The sequence below is a fragment of the Aedes aegypti genome, chromosome 3 (genome assembly GCF_002204515.2).
Source record: "Aedes aegypti strain LVP_AGWG chromosome 3, AaegL5.0 Primary Assembly, whole genome shotgun sequence".
In the NCBI taxonomy this organism is placed as follows: Eukaryota; Metazoa; Arthropoda; class Insecta; order Diptera; family Culicidae; genus Aedes; species Aedes aegypti.
Window position 1 is genome coordinate 68,640,544 of NC_035109.1, and position 17,771 is coordinate 68,658,314.

The 17,771-nt window shown below is 35.5% G+C and overlaps 1 protein-coding gene across 3 annotated transcripts in view; it reads left to right on the plus strand.

Moving 5' to 3' along the window:
- Positions 1-5,782: 5,782 nt before the first annotated feature.
- LOC5567522 overlaps positions 5,783-17,771 on the plus strand; it is a 39,508-nt gene continuing 27,519 nt past the window's right edge. For 2 of the 3 annotated variants that reach the window (XR_002502630.1, XM_021854814.1), the window contains exons 1-2: positions 5,783-5,998; positions 6,287-6,605. Coding sequence is in view for 2 of the 3 variants with exons in the window: in XM_021854814.1 (XP_021710506.1) it covers positions 6,559-6,605 (47 nt within the window). In the remaining variant the exon portion in view is untranslated. The remainder of the gene's footprint in view (positions 5,999-6,286; positions 6,606-17,771) is intronic. The other variant, XM_021854815.1, reaches the window with a different exon arrangement.

Consider the following 17,771-nt stretch of genomic DNA (forward strand, 5'->3'; position numbering starts at 1 on the left):
ACAAACATAAATGCTTTAGTAAGGCTTGTGCATTAAAACTGCTTTACCAAGTATTGCATTAATTTGGTTGTTGTGGGGCCCTTTCCCACTTTAATTATGCTTTATAAAGCTCTTAAAGGTTATGTCACTTTACAACAAAATCTGATAGCATACTATAGAGTAAACATAAAGTATTCATATACAGCTTCGTGATTACTTGGGTAGTTTCCCTACTCTAGGAATCCATCCATTGGGACACCGATCTCATTAAATTCATCAGCACCAGTCACTTTTCCAATTGATCACCTAAAATATGAAATAAAATGTAAATGAAATACTTAAAATATTGTAAAATTGAATATAATCGGTAAATGCGTACCCAAGTAACCACGAAGCTGTATATGAATACTTTATGTTTACTCTATAGTATGCTATCAGATTTTGTTGTAAAGTGACATAACCTTTAAGAGCTTTATAAAGCATAATTAAAGTGGGAAAGGGTCCCACAACAACCAAATTAATGCAATACTTGGTAAAGCAGTTTTAATGCACAAGCCTTGTGAGTGCTTCCTTTTCATGTGACTTTTATATCCTGTAAATCAGGCCTGCCCAACCTTTTTGAACCACGGGCCAAATCGCAGAAATAATTTGGTGTCGCGGGCCATATTTTTAGACGCACAAATATTCCCATGAAGTCTGACAAAAGTCAGTAAATGAAGTTCATAGAACATGACAAAAATTAGTGAATGGAGTAAATTTCATTTAAAGAAATCGAAAAAAAAAATATTATTGCTGCTAAGCATTCTGCTCATAATTGTGGACTGTCATTATAAATAAATTATATAATAGTCTAGTTCAGAATATTTTGAAGAATCTACCCCAGAAATTTCGGATCATCTGAGAATAATACCAGAGATTTTTTTTAAATCGTACTCCAAATTCTATCATAATCTGACCTAATATTATTAGCATGGACCGGATTGCAGATTTTAGCACATTCTGATTTCGAAAATCTTGGTCAGTATGTCCAAAATTTAACAATAATCATGCCTAGGATTCCTTCAAAAAATCACTCAATAATCATTTTGAAATATCACCAAGAAATCTTTTAAAATGTTTAAATGTATTTCAAAAGAAACCTGCTAATAATTTTATTACAGATTCGTTTAGTTTTCGGGCAGAATGTTACAGCAAGAAAAGCACATTTCTTTGATCGCAGTACGCAGTTGGGAAGAAATTTCATTTTAAATGGGGCCTTCTGTAGTAAATTTCTTGCCCTATTCAGGCAAGGAATTTCTTTACTTTTCTTTAGCAAAAGTCGTGTCCAGAATTCTTTAAAAATATTGTTCAAAATTTTGTAGAAAACCTGCCTTTTTGTAATACTATCATGGATGAATGTCGAAGGTTGTCATGGTAGAAACATTGTTGAAACACTCAGTATTTGAGATTAAGAATTTGAATCATTCAGAAAATTAAATATCTAAGTAGATTGAAAAACAAAACAATTGGAATAATTACTATTAAGCTGGAATATTAGTTTGAAACTAAATTTAAATAGGCTTAGTATGTTCTAACTTCGGGTTGGCAGAATATTCACGGGCAAAATATGAGAAAAATCTTTGAACCCTCCGCGGGCCCCACAAAATGAGGTCGCGGGCCGTACGTTGGGCGGCCCTGCTGTAAATGAAGAATAAAATAATATGTTAATCAGTCCACAGTCCGGGAAGTCCCCCCCTATGCGCCAACTGCAGCCAGTACTTATATCTTAGAAATCCCGTAGGTACGAACTGATAAAAGGTACCAAGTCAAAAGGTAGAATAATTAATATCACTTGAGATAGGTAGACATGACAATCCTTTCCCCTTTAGAAAACTTTCTAATATCTCTTTAAAAGCCACCTACAAGTTGCAACAACTCATACAACGAACAATCGAAAATAAATACAAAGAATTCATCTTATTTTAAATACGCAAATTTGCTCATTCCATGACTACAACAAAACATTCAAATCATTGGATTTACTACTCAACATTACATTTGACAAATTCGTCAACAACAAAGAACAATTTCGTTCATCTCAATACAGCAATCGCTTCATAAAAGAACAACTATGTTCACAATAAACGACAATTTCGTCAGTTCTGAAGAACAATTTGGTTCAACTCAAATCGGCAATTTCACCGCAATTTCAAAAACAGATACAATTGGCAATTCGCCACCCCAAAGAAAATCGATTATCTTCAACACACGTTTCCATGATCCTCGTCGCCACTTTTATATCCTGTAAATAAAGAATAAAATAATATGTTAATCAGTCCACAGTCCGGGAAGTCTCCCCCTATGCGCCAACTGCAGCCAGTACTTATATCTTAGAAATCCCGTACACTGAGAAAAATCTACACGTCAAGGTCGTGTGTTTTACTTATAGATTTGCGCAAAGAGGAAAACCACATGACTTGAGTGTGGTAGCCATACACTGAAAGAAACTTTGGAGTAATGACAACTATCGCTTGGTTCTTAAAAATACTATGCGTGAAAATATTTGAGATAAATAGATTTGCGCTTGTGGTTACTACAATGCGGTTGAAATCGCTATGCTGTTGAGGGGTTGATTTAACTACTTTTAAATAGTTAAGAAAACTATAATTTTGCATTGAAGACAAACACATGTTTGCTCGTTTTTACCATGGGCATGGTAATAGTAACAACAATCCTCGATACTAATGACATTGCAAACTACGCCATTTTTCCATCGACTTGTGTGTTTATAGATGAATGAGAGTGCTCGGAAAGTGATTGATTTCTTTGTTCATGCATTTATATAATTATTCAAAACTAAGTATATTTATTTTGGAAAGAGCTAGATTGATCAACACAGTGATGGTAAGCAAATAGAGGATGATTTTGGCTAGTATTTACAACAAAAATATTCTATAGTTCACGTCCTGCTGCATTTTTTATGTTACAAAATTGACACGGTAGATCGTCGCTCTGTTTTTACTTCCATCGGTAAGTTGCAATACATTCAATATTTTCCAATTTCTAACAAACACGATTTTACAGGACATTGTACAAACGAAACCCCGTAGTACAAAATTTTCTAAATGGAAAGGAGCTTGTGAACCAAGAAATAATAGACAAAACACAAGCATTAAGTGCAGCTGGCAACTTCGCTAGGAGAAGAACATAGAAACATTTAATTCTTACCTTTTATAATATAATAATGCAACTAGTTTTGCAAAAACCTATTGATTAATAAACAATGCTTTAGCCGTAAGAATTGAATTCTATTATTGACTTAAAGATTCATACATAATGTATTTGGATTTGCAATTTTGCGGATTACCGACAGTAAATTTTAATCTGTCATGTATTCCGGAAATTTACAAGTTCAGATACATTATGTAAGGATCTTGCTAATGTTTTAAAATATTTTAGAATCATAAATATTAATGAAGCTCAATACACATATGTTGTAGTTTTAAACGCAACTCATACACTGAGGAAACGGAACGTATGAGGTACATAAGAATTTCTTATGGAATAACGACATAAGAAGTATTTTGTTCTTCATTCGAGAATCTTATAACATTCCACAACAGACTTATGAAATAACACTCATTACATAGAGAGATATAATTCCATAAGAAACTCTTTTTGGATTTCAAACGCATTGATCATTGGCATTCATAAGACAATCTAATGGAGTACGATTTTCTTAACAATTTCATACGAAAATCTTATGAATTACGTGGAGAGATGCTAAAAACAAAATATTCACGATTGAGATTCATAAGCGCGCGTATGACAATGATTAGTAACACTTGTGAAAAACAGGCGACTTCCTATCAAAAACCACGTAAGAATTTCATACGAAATTCTTTTGGAATAAAGACATAAGAAGCATCTAATGAGATTCATGCGAAAAACTTGTGAACTTCCATCGATCATTGCGTTCATAATACAAATAGGTATAATATCATAAGACACTCTTATGAAGGATCATAGATATCAATTATGGAATTCTTTAGGACCATTATGTATTTAGAGAATCGCTCTTTGAATTTAGGAAAATAAAGATATTCATAAGATCTCTAATGATAACGACAAGAATTTCTTGTGAATATCGGACGTTTTGTGTTTCATAAGAATCTTATGAAAGAGAGAATACCAGTCTAGAAATCAATTCACAAGCGTTCTCTTATGAAATTCGTACGCAATTTCTGGCTCAGTGTAGTAGAAGCTTTGACTTTTGCTTGCGTTCAAATTTACCATGGAACGCGGTTAATTTCACTGCTTTTGCATTGCGCTCTCACCTTGGTAAAAAACACCATTTATTATTCTTGAAATAAATGCAATGGGTAGTCTGCACAAATCAAGTGGTGCTGTGCATTTAATTTAAACCATCAACATGGTAATTTTTACCGCAATGCTGTTTTCAGTGTATGGATTTCGTAATTGACTTCACGGTATAATAACATGTGTATCAACATTAGGTTGTCATGTGAAACAAACATGAATGTCTAAATATTAAATCATGAAAACCAACTGATTTGTTTATTGAATTCGAAATGTAGTGGCTTTGGATAGTTATGTGTGATAGAACATGAATGTCATGAGACTGAAAGAAGAAATTTGGTAGAAGAACTCTTGCTCCCCAAAATATGGATTCGAGGCTCCTCTGCTTGTCGCAAGCTCACTTGAATGTTTTTTTTTTTCAAGCAAGTGAGGCAACAAGCGTGGCGCCGCAAATCCATATTTTGGGAAGCCCGGGATGAGCATATTTCATTTTATTCGAAGCCGAAAGCAAGGAAAATCTGTTAGTGGAATTCGATTCTCTTACACCATACATTATATCCAATGCTGGAAGTAATGCATTTCATTTATAGAAAATAAGAATGAACTCATCATCTTCACTCGGATATCTTCACTAATTGAAAGAAAAACGAATCCGCAAATTTTCCTCTAACACTTTCAGCTTCAGAATTTGCTTCTTCTCTTTGGAACATGATGATGACTGTCGTTCGACACGAGGTCCGACCGCAATTTAGTTCACTATGGGTTGATCACTAACGATTTAGAAATTTGGAACACGGAAATCGACAGCTAGCTCATCGATTTAAAAACGACCAACTTGAACATGATGAGCATGACACAAGATAACCATAAGTTAAACACACTGAATCCGTGTTGGATGATGATCTATGCACCCATAGGTTGACACACACGAATTTGAAATGGAAAGCTTCAGGAACTTATGTGGAAAATTATGGAATTCATGTTGTCGGTTGATGAATCGGTCCATGTAGCAAAATTAAAGAATTGAATGTGTATCACACACGATGTTTGTAAGAAAATCACAACAAATCGATATAGCCGTTCATGAATCGATCCATAATTTTAAGCACACGGATCAAACGTGTGGATTTTTCTCAGTGTAGGTACGAACTGATAAAAGGTACCAAGTCAAAAGGTAGAATAATTAATATCACTTGAGATAGGTAGACATGACAGTGACAGTTCCGTGTTTGCATTTGTTTACATCGGTAAAGGACCGGTGCATACACGGGGCTGTCATTTCCATAGAAGTCAAACTTGAAACGTCTCGTAAAAAGGCCTATTATGCGAGAAAATTTCTCGCAATTTATTTTTTCTCCGCAAAATTTTCGTTCGAAGAAAAAATTTAGATCGGTTTTTGGGTTCCGTGTGTACGTTCTTTTCGCCGTTTTTCGCCCGCTATGTGTCAAAGCGGTTCCCTTTCCCACCGTTCCATGTTTATGACGGGAACGATGCTAACGGAAAAAAACCCCACACAGTGAAGAAAAAAAAAACATAAAACGAACGCATTCGCTGCTGTAATTCGTATCGGTCGCTTGTAGTGAAAAATATCGAAAAGTAGTGAAATTTCGCGTTCGGGTGTTCGCAAAAGATGATAAATTTGCTGCCGAAGGTTTTGGTGACGATTCTTTCGAACCGCTAGAGCTGTCCGCCCGGAAACTATGTCCGATTTCAATCCGAGGTAAGCGTTGAAGTGATGCAGCGGAAAAACAAATGGTTGAAAAGGATGGCTGCTGCTGCTGGGGCTGCTGGGCATCAGTCGCGCAACAGAAATACATATTGTGGGCGCAGATCTACGGTGTCCCTCCCGGAGTGTGAAAGTGTATAGGCTTTGAAGGAATATGAAACCGGGATTCGAATAAGCAAAGAAGAGTTTTACGCTATTTAGATTGGATTCAGTTTGTTTTGTTTATTGCGCTTATTTCAATGTGAAGATTATCTGATTGGAGTTATTCTTATTCCCGACAAGGTCAAACAGTGTCCAAACCGATTCCGGTCCATATGTGAAAGTGTGTGAAGCTCCTTCAAAGCGAAAAGCAATCTCCCCCTGCTGCTGGCTTGTAAGGTTTGCGTTTCGTGAATGGCTAACAGTAATGTGATAGACAGTGAGACGATAACAAGCAGGCCTAGTCGCTGGCTAACTAAAGTCCTTTAACAACTACTAAACTAATCTCGGAGGAGGTCGCCTTCCGCGCATCGGAGCTGTGCGTGACAAACTACGGGACAAACGTGTGCGAGAAGATGAAATCGCCTCACGATTGGTTCAACGAGATCAAGCAAACCGAAAAGTACGTAGTAATCGCGTAAGATGTGTGGTTTTATGTCGTGAACATATTCGTTCAGGATTCTTATTGGTCGTGAAAGCTCGTATAGCAGAAGATAAGCGACGAAAATCCATAGTGGTGGCGGTGAGGGATCGATATGAATGGGATACTCTTCAAACAACATAATGTACACGGTGCGGCGCAAGCCGTTATTATCCGAAAAAAAAAACAAATCTGTCTAATTTGTGTTTATCAGTGTTGTATCAGTGCGTTTTGTTTCCATGGCTAAGCTGCATGAGTGGGCATAACTTTATTATGATCGTTTTGAAGTTACGTCGTTTTATGTGTCTAAGTTAAAAAATTCAAAAGAAAACAGAAATTTAGTCGGGTTTTCATTTAACATGATTATCAGATGAAATATACCATCAAAACTAAGGTCACTTGTTTAGTTACAGTCGACTTCCATAACTCGATGTTCAAGGGACCATCTTCGACTTATAGAATTATCGAATTTCGTACTTTCGAAGTTACTTTTTAGTGAATTGGCAACTTTTTTTCGACCTGGCCACAAAAAAGTCACTATTTCCAACAAAAAGTCACTTTTTTCAGAAAACAAATATTACTAAAGTCGGTTAGATTTTCAAACACAAACAACAAGAAATAGATATTTCGTCTTATAAAGACAATATTTAAGTCTTTAACATAGTGTGGTTTGGAGATCAAAGTGTCAAGAAAGAGGGATTCCTGGCCAACTTTCTGGAAGAATTTCAGCGGAAAATGTAACACGACATTCTGGGATAAGTTCAGAAGAACTACTAGTAAACTTTCTGCGGTACTCTTCGGCTATAGAAGGAGTCTTGAATCTGCCTTCTCCATCTGAAAGAACATCATCAAAACTCCTCCGGAATATCAACCAAAAAAAAAAAACATCGAATAATTTGTCAGAAACTCGTACAGGGCTTCAAAAGCTCAGGGCTTCAAATTGTTGAGACCGGTGGCTCTTCAGGTGATAATTCCAGTTTTCATTGTGCGTTCGTTGAAAGACTGAATTTTTCATGACATGTATCTTGACTTGAGATCAATGTGCCAGCAAAGCCTACACGTTTCTACGTTTATGAACATTATTTTTCAATGGATCGCCATGCTTTATTCTTCTCAACACTAATTTTGCTTAAAATCATTTTAGAAATTACATCAAAATTTCCAATAAATAAGCTACACGTTCCTTTTTTTCGGGGGATTAACCAGCTTAAGGCTGAATTGAATCTTTATTCAATAACATTTTAACATAACATAACAACAAAGGGCCAGCTATACATTTTTCCATTGGTAAACCCTTGATACTGTTTTTACACGATTTTGGTCAACTATTTCTATACAAAAATACGTTTTTATAATAATAATAGTATAATAGATTATAAAATCTAGGTATGCAAATTTATTGGAACGTCTAGTTGAAATGTAGATTGATATTCCAAGTACGCATAGAACCGTTCTCTAATTTCTTATGCAGAATATTTATCTATTTCGTTTTGTCTCGAGTTCGTCAAAAATCAATTGTATTATGGGTTACTGATTATTTGAAAAACAGTCCATTTTACTGAAATTATACCACAAATTTAACCTGAGTTTGTATTTTTGAATTTTGGATTTTGTCAGCATTTTTCCTGAATATTCTGAAATGCATCTATGTTTGTTTTTCCTAAGAAATCCTCAACAAAGTTGAAAATTATTCCTCGAATTATTCCACACCACAGATTTGTTAAAACTGCTTTGAATAATTCGTTTTGTACCTCAAATTCAGTATCATTAATTAATTTTAGTCAGTAAGTTCCTCATGAACAGAAGTTTCACTGAAAATTCTTAAGCTAGCTTGTTGTACGTTCATGCATTAGATCAACTACAAGTTTGAAATCATAAATATAAAATAGTAACCTAAACTAACCTAATACTCATCTCGTGAAAAATGAGAAGTCAAATCACCAATACGCTGTCATTTTGATAATTTATGGCAATCAACTCTTGTCCCAGATAGATAACTGTTAAGAAATATTTCAAATTACTACGGTTCTCTACATTCCAAATTCTGTAAATTCACTCAATATGTAGATTGGTCAATATACACATAGAACTTATTTTCTTGTCTAGTCATTTTTATGACTAATACTTGTAGTTTTGAAGTAACTTTTTGGTCACTAAAGTCACTACTGTTTTGCTGTCTGACCGCTACCAGCCCTGCGAAACGTCATTGCTATACCCATGTAGATCATTCCGTATAGATTCCGTAGATCATTTAGTTTGACTCATATTAACCTGACTAAGCTAACGATAACCAAAGCCTTTATAATCACTAAATGAATAATCACGAAATGGCATATCGAGTTCAATCCCTGTTGAGCTCGAATGTCAAGAAGTGTGGCTGCTAGTTTTCCAGCAAGCTGCTCCAGGACTGCAAAATGTTGTTTAGATTCATTTCAAGGCAAATATCTGTTAAAAACCGAAGAATCCTGCATTAATTAATTCTTATATACCTTATTTCATATCAAATTACGAAACGATGATCGTTTTAAACAGAACTGGCCCTGGAGCTGGAATGTGAGGAACAATGTGAAAATAAACAAAAAAAACGGACTACGGTGGTTACTTATAGTTTTGACTTAGCTATGAACTGCTACCTATATTTATTGGATAAAATGTTACTGACTATCTTGCTAAATATTCTATTCTAACCATATATTTATTGAATATAATGAATAGTTTAACCCTTGGTTTTTGTCCTTCTTTCAAATTGAACAACTTTTTACTTGCAGGAGTCTATACTTAACAGGGTTGATTTCTATGAAATGATTCCGATAATTTTCAATTAAATATAATCTAGGATCTATTGGAACGCTTCGCAAAAGTTACGTGAAAATTCATGTACCTTCGATGGAACTGATGAGGTTCCTTAGTTCATGCGTTCATTCTGTGTTATCGATTCACGTAAGTGTTACGTGAAAAGCGCGATGAAAAAAAAACACGTGTAGATTGTTTTATTTATTTGAAATTGAATGTACCAGTGTAAAATCGACTCAAGTTGTGTTTTGGTTTGATTCGTGGTTAAGTCATTTTGTCTCTCCATTCAACGAAGCGGTGAAAGCAATGGTGAGGTTGCGAAAGTTGAAAATCTTACTCACGCCGTTTTGTAAATCCTGAAACTAAACGTTCTAAAAGTAAAAAATCGAGTTTGTTTAGAGCGGAACGTGTAGAATTTCATCTGCGAAACACGTAGGATTGATAAAGTAAATTAGTTTACTTTTCTGATTTGAGTCTGTTTGAATAAGTTTTCGAGATTTGATTCTATTGAATTCAATGTCATATCACTTGCGAAGATAGATGTTACATGGTAGAAATTGAAATTTTCGAGGTTAAAGCTGCAACTCGGAAATACTTATTCAAACTGCCGCAAATCAGAAGAGTAAACAACCTACTTTATCGATCCAACGTTTTTCGCAGAAGATATTCTACAAGTTCCACTCTGAACCAACTCGATGTTCACTTTTATAATGTTTAGTTTTAGGAACTATAAAACGATGTAAGTAAAACTCTCAACTTTCGCAATCTAACCACTACTTTTGACGCTCTGGAATATGAAGTGTCAAAATGACTTAACCAAGAATTTCAACAAAACACTACTTGAGTTAAAAAGAAAACAGTTTATCATTTTGTAAAGTTTTGAGGACACACCAGCCACTATCATCTGTAAAGGCAAATGACAGAAAGCTTAAAGTAGAAGGACCAAAGTTTGTCCAAGCTGTATACTCTTGAACACTCTACTTTTTAGTGTTTAGCTTATATTAAAGTTTGAAGACTTTTTCGAGTTGTAAGTTACTGTTCGGTGAGTTTTTTTGTATTGAACGACATTTAGAGTGATGTGCTAGTATCCATTGTATTAAGCATTGATCAGTGAGAACTGCAATTTTCCCAGCATTGCAGTGAATGATGCTGATACAAACCGATGCCAAACAATTCTTTCTCAAAACGGCTTTAGCATTGTACAATAACATTTTGATAAATCTTGATCTCTTTTTCAAAATTATGCAAAGAAAATGCATCTTACCGTATCGTATCGTTTTCAACTCCGTCGCAATCATTTTCCAGATTCGTCTCACAACTTACGGCTCACTGTGATGTATAGAGTGGTTAAAACACAACATATCAACGCTATAATAAAATGTTTTACTAGAATATAGGGTTCATTCAAATATTACGTAACGCAAAATTTGCCAATTTTGGACCCCCTCCCTCCCCCACGTAACAGCTTTTGTATGGAAATTTTTAAATTTTTGTATGAACCGTAACACTATGTCAGACCCCCTCCCTCCCCCTGTTGCGTTACGTAATATTTGAACAATCCCATATAGATCTACGGGCATCTCCCTCCATTCCTTCAGCATGATGGAATATACTAATTTCCTTTAAAATTAATTGTTTGTCATCAAAATTCAGCCCAAACATATGAACACAATTCCTTTTGACCGTACAATTATGGCATTTGCTCACAGTACAGCGAAAAAATCACAATCAAAGGAACCGTATTTTTACGTCGAGCATCGCGCACACATTGATGCGCACAAGCTTTTTTTTTCTCAGTATGACGGATTGAACTTTGTTTACAAAATGTCATTTTCAATTATACGCGGCGGTTGAGGAAATTTCGTAAAATTTGGTGATTTTTTGAAGTTTTACGGCGTGTGATTGGAATGAAATCCTTCAGTAAAGAAGAACGAAGGTTTTCCAGAGTGAAAATAACTGCCCGGCAAAGTAAGTCATCCACGGGGCGGGGCGGGAAGAAACTTGTGTTGGAAAGTGGTGTGGCTCGCTAAGCATTTCTCTCAAATCGTGTTCGTCCATGCGATTTCGGTGAAAAATTGCAAAGTGGATAATTGAACTGAAGTTATTTACCGAAATACAGTAGTTTTATTGAATTTTTGGTGTACAAGTGTACAAACCATAACAGCTTTAACAAAATTACACTTGGATAATGAATCTATGTTGCAGGTAAGTTTGAATATCCGCCGTAGTGGAACATTTAAAGTTTGATACGACGAATAGTAGCGCTTACGACGAAGTAGAACAAAATCATAAAATTAAGTTCTGCAAATGCTGAAGGTGATCTATTCTTTTGATAATTTTCTTCTTTTTTCTTGAACTGCATTTTCAGTGGTAATAAACATTTGATTTTACTCTAATCAGTACGATTCGATGAAGGACGGATCTGGTGTTGTAGTAAATGAAGGTAAAACAGTAAGACTCGATTAACAAATCATGACTGGAATTGAATGGCTTAACCTTTACAATACTTGGTATCGACATCGATGTTACAAAATTCTGTATCTTCGCCATTGTTCGATCGATGATAATAATATTTTCAGGAAATATCCCAAATAGGTTGTATTTTTGATGCATGCTTTAGAAATATTGAATTCGGTGAATTCATTGTAAATTTATCAATTTGACATATTGTATCACTTGTATCAGTTTGAAGACAGACATATTGTATCAGAATGTCTAATTTTTAAAGAAAGTTCTCAGGCCCATAATGTGAGACTAAGAAGACATGCTCTGATCTGGTGGGATGTAACGCCAGAAATAAGTGAAAATATGTGAGACTATCTTAATTCACTTGAATGTGAAAAATCATAAAATTCAAGCCATCATACACAGCAGCAGAAGAGGTTAAAAAATAGACAGAATCTTCAATATTCATGACACGATATTTAATCTTATCTGGGTCAAGGGGAAGGTCACTCTACGCACTTCATTCGGCACAACTGTGCCATTGGTGCGCCGAGGTGTGCCAAGCGTGCAAACATTACATGCCATAAAAATTCAATGAACTGAAATTATGGAAAAACGTTCTCAGTAAGCATTGAGTTTTTTCTTGTTTGTCTCTTGTCATACAAAATTTAAAATGCTCTGAATGTTTCATTACTTTCCCGACATGTACATGTAAAACTTCAATGGGAAGGTTTAGGAAACGGCCCACACGAATTCTAGACTAGACGGGAACTTTGATACTGAGCGTCAACGGTTGTGTACGGGAGCGTGGTGGAAGGGAAAGGAGTGCGAAGAATTGGGAGAATATTACGATGGAAGCACAGACAAACAGATGTTACAGCAAGAGCAATAAGCAGTTTTTGTTCAATTGAATTACGAAACGCAAACAATAAAACCCAATGCTAAAAAAGTAACGCGTTTTCAAGACAAAGTAATCGATTAAAGAATATTCCTCTTGCCTAAGTTTGCCTAAACTTTAGTTTTTCGAAAAAGTTGAGAGCCTACAAATGTATGGAAAACATAAAATTTGTTAGAATTTTGTTCTACGAGAACCAAAAATTTGTGCCCGAAAAAGAGTCTTTAACCCTAAACACTTTTAATTTCTAAAAATAGTGAAATATTAGTGATGCGGACCACTGTGGAGGGCACGGCCATACTGCAGCCATTCAGTGCGTTCGGGGCTTTCATATGAGAGACTGCATAACCTTCCAAAATAAGCTTTTTTGTCCAAACGGTTCCTCGAATAAGGAGTGCATTGATTCTTATATTTGTATTCCCCCAGGTTCCCCTACATGTTTTCACCTATTTCTTCGGCTTCATAGTTTGCTTTGAGATACAGTCGACTCTCCACATCTCGATGTTCTACATCTCGATATCTCTCCCTATGTCAATAATTTCATAAGTCTCTTCAGTCTGCATACATTTTCACTCTCCATATCTCGATATCTCCATATCTCGATGTGTTTCTGTTGATTTTTCGTTCTCAATTTTCTCTCCGTATGTCGATATGACCAATATCGAAGGTTACTAGACCGAAGTTTTGGGATTCGAAACAAATTAGGAGCGCAAAATGACGTTTGTTTGTGTATTACTTTCGTGGCAACGGAGTGTTTTTCAATCTAGTATTCATTAAAAAATTGTTCTTTGTCTCGATCTCTCCCTATCTCGATGGTCCCTTCGATATCGAGATGTGGAGAGGTGACTGTAACAACAAGGTCACAGAAGCTCTTTTGTGTCATTTAATATAATATTTTTTTCACTATCGATTACAAATTGAACATGAGGCAAAGTCGATTCTATCACCTTTAGTTCGGTCCTGCTGGTTTGGTGCCGCTCTGTAGCTCAATTCTGAAAAAAAAGTTTATGAATATAAAATCATGTAGTACTTATATTGTTGGGAGATTCCTCCTGAATCCGATGCCAACGTGAAAATTTCGTTAAGTCCATGTTTGACATATAACAAACAACTCAGGTGCAGTGTTGCCACATTTTTTCCGAATCTCATCTGTGATTTCGGCCGAAAAAATCTTTTTTATCTTAAGACAACCTCCATAAATCTTGGTAAAAATCTGTGTTGTGCAAAAATCCCAAATTTATGTTTTTAGATCGAGAAGAACCTTTGCAAACGTATTATTAGTAATTTAAAGTTTCATAATTGCTTCTAAAAGTTTGAATACTTAAGTTTTTGAGATAAAAATCAATAAACAGAGTAATGGCATTTCTGCTTAATATCTCCCAAAACTGGGTACATAACTCGTGAAACATCCTAAAATCTTAAAAATCTTTTTTATCTCAAAAATCTGTGATCTGTGATCACAGATATCTGTAGGCAGGAACAGAAAAAAATCTGTGTAATTACAGATAAATCTGTGTATGTGGCATCACTGCTCAGGTGACTCAATGGTTGCTCAGATGGAAATTCCAGTTCACATTGGAAAGCTGTGCCAGTCAGTGTGCCGAAATGTGCCATAGCTGCGCAAGGCACACTGCGTAGAGTGACCACCCCCTTGATCTGGGTAAAAAAATCATAAATTTTGAGCCGTCGAAAGGTATCGGTGCATGATACTCTGAAAGTGGCTCCTTAGGGTTACTACGGTGACCATGTTCCCTAAATGACCACAACAGTGTCCAAACAGAAACAAATGAAAATATTCTATCAAAAAGATTAATGTTACATTGATTTTTAAATTTATTTGATGAAGTTTCTTGTATTTTATCCATAATGTCAATTTTAAAATACCCTATCCAAGTAATCACTAGCCCGCTAATTCGCCTTTTTGGAGTAAGAGGGCTATTTTACGGTTAATATAAGGCATGTCAGCTCTATAACAGCACTGTATTGGCGCACAGGGCGAAATAAAGTGCTATTTGATTACTTGGGTAGATACCAACAAATAAGGCTCTAAATTTGGAACCATCACCGAATTCAAAATTTGTAATGCAAGGAAGAAATATATCTAACTTCCATGTAATTTTTCTGGAAATCTCAACCAAATCGATTGAACGATGGTAAAGATACATAATTTTGAAAATTCGATGTCGGCACTTTGTAAGGGAAGAGCACCAATTTTCGACCTAACACTAATTTTCGGCCCACTTTGTATGAAAATTCGAAAATTGGTACAGATATCTGGTAGATCGACAATTAGTGTTTTTCCCCTACAGTAAAGGTCCACAAAGCTGCAACCGCAAACTAAAAATTCGTAAGTTTTCTTCGAGGTATACTTGCGCTTGCAGCTCATACAATAATTTGAATTCTTTCATACGAAAAAGCGTTACAGAGAGAAGGCATGAAGGTCGCAAGTTTCCAATATTAGCGTTACGTAATAAATGGACACTGCCCCAGAAGTAACAAATAACTAATCAAACTTTCGAATGAATTTTGATGCTATATTTTTTGATAATCACTGTAAATGAAAAACTTTAAATATTTTACATTTGCTTTGAATTTGTGGACTTATACCCAGTGTTGTGAAAAACTCAATTTCTCACAACTCACGCTTGAGATTTTTCATGCGTGAGTTGTCAATCATCAAGCAAATCAGCAGTCAAAAAATCATGGATGAGTTGGCTGACCTTTTTGACTCATCGTCTCGTACTTCCACAGCTTACTCACACACGGCAATAATTTCTTGTTAGTCTAGTAAAATTATATTAATCCTTTCTAACGTTAACAACAACATTCGGGTTTCACGAGTTTATGCCGGGTTTTACGACTGAATCATTTTTTACGATTTGAGTTGATTGAGTTGATTTTGCGTCAAAATCTCAAGCGTGAGATTTGCGAAGCAGATCTCTAATGAGTTTGCTCTCACGGGAGAGCGTATTGATTGAGATTTTGAGTGTGAGTCTATCAACACTGCTTATACCATAAAAAAGGCGTAACTTCAAAACGGGCCCTACGATTTTGTTTATTTTTTTCCCAGGCATGCGGATAAGCCATAGAAAACAGCTGGTTAGCACAGATTTGATCGAGATGTTATTCTAGATTTAATGGAGATTTTATTCGGTCTGGGGAACACCGCGAACATGTCTACGTGCTAGTGTGTAAATAATATACTTCCAAAGTCGATTCGTTCGGTGGGTACTTCGAGTGTGGATCGATCATTCGAAAGTGCTGCTGGGTAAACCGCAGACGACGAGAAAGTATCTGCCTAGCTGGAGGAAAATTCAAGAAAAGTGCCACTGAACTGAAGGGTTGTTGATTGGAGGTCTCGTGTTTCTTTATAGGCAGTGACAACATAGAGAAGGTTAATCTAAATATTGAACGAACGCAGCTATGTGTTCTAAGGATCACATAAAAGAAATGCATAGATTATGGTATGTACAGTATCGGACATAAAAAATGTTTTTTTTTATTTAAAATTGGTAACTTCAGATAGTTATTTCTCCGACATTTTTCAATCGATTTTTTTCATTTTTCTGTGACAAATCGAAAATTGTCTGAATTTATGAGAACTATTGAAAAAGTTGTGTAAAAACAATTGATCCAGCTACATATGGATTAGAGACTAGGGTGATCAAAGTAATTTGGACAGATTTGTCCATTTACGGCAAAATCAAATGGAGGTGACCAAATTATATACGCGTAACGCTCTGTCCAAAATACATAAAAAACCCTATGTGTCGAGTTATCATGCACGCATTTGCTCCTTATTATTCAATTAATAAATGCGCTGAAAACAAAGATGATTCGACGCACAATTTTTTGTACTACATTGCTTTTTATCCTGGTGCATTTATTTGTCAAAAATAAACCCATCTGTAGCTTTTGAATAAATAGTTTTCACACACATTTTTCAAACGTTCTTGAGAATTTAGTCAACTTGTACCTAGTTCGTTACAGGAAAATCCGTTCCGAAACGACGAAGATATAGTCATCTGAAAACATTTTGTATAGGAAAATAGCTTTGGTTTATTTTATATGTCTGATACTGTAGGTACTCATGGTAGGTATAGAAACTATTTGCAGTTCGTCACTTGGTAGGAATGGATACTTCAAAATAATTATTACAAGCAAAAGAGACGGATCTTAATTACTTTGTAAGGAAAACAAAAGCTATACATGTCACAGAAAAGACATCCTTTTTACTTCCACACTGCTTCATTTATTCATGCGAAGCTGTTTGAAATTGTGAAATTGCAATGTTCTGAAATGATTTTCGTTAGCACCCTCTTATTTGCTTAAAACACTGTATCTATTTAATTTGACATAACAATTGAGACATAGGGCAGTGCTGGGCAAGATGAACTGATTTTTGATGAATGTGATCATATTTTTTTTTATTTCTAATGGCATGGAATCGTTTCTTTATCATGTTTTCTATCATCCATAAACATAACGGTTACAAAACATAACAATTTAATTTAATAAAACGACTAAACAAAAAGGATGTTTTTTAGTTGGCTTAAATACACTGTGGGGCAAATTGAGCATCCCCAACTAGTCAAGAAGAATTAAGGCTAAATAGCCCGTCATTCGTTTTGACTGCCATGTTGATTTTGCAGCTTGCAATTTCGAAGGGATAAAAATCATTCATCATAAGTAATATTGATCCAGAAAAGTATCACTACTTGCAATTACATGCAGAAAGTATCTTCTTCTTCTTGGCATTAACGTCCTTACTGGAACAGAGCCTGCTTCTCAGCTTAATGTTCTTGTGAGAACTTCCACAGTTATTAACTGAGAGCTTTCTTTGCCAAATTTGCCATTTTCGCATTCGTATATCGTGTGGCAGGTACGATTATACTCTATGCCCAGGGAAGTGAAGGAAATTTCCATTCCGAAAAGATCCTGGACCGACCGGGAATTGAATCCAGACACCTCCAGGTGGCTTTGCTTATAGTAGCCGCGGACGCTAACCACTCGGC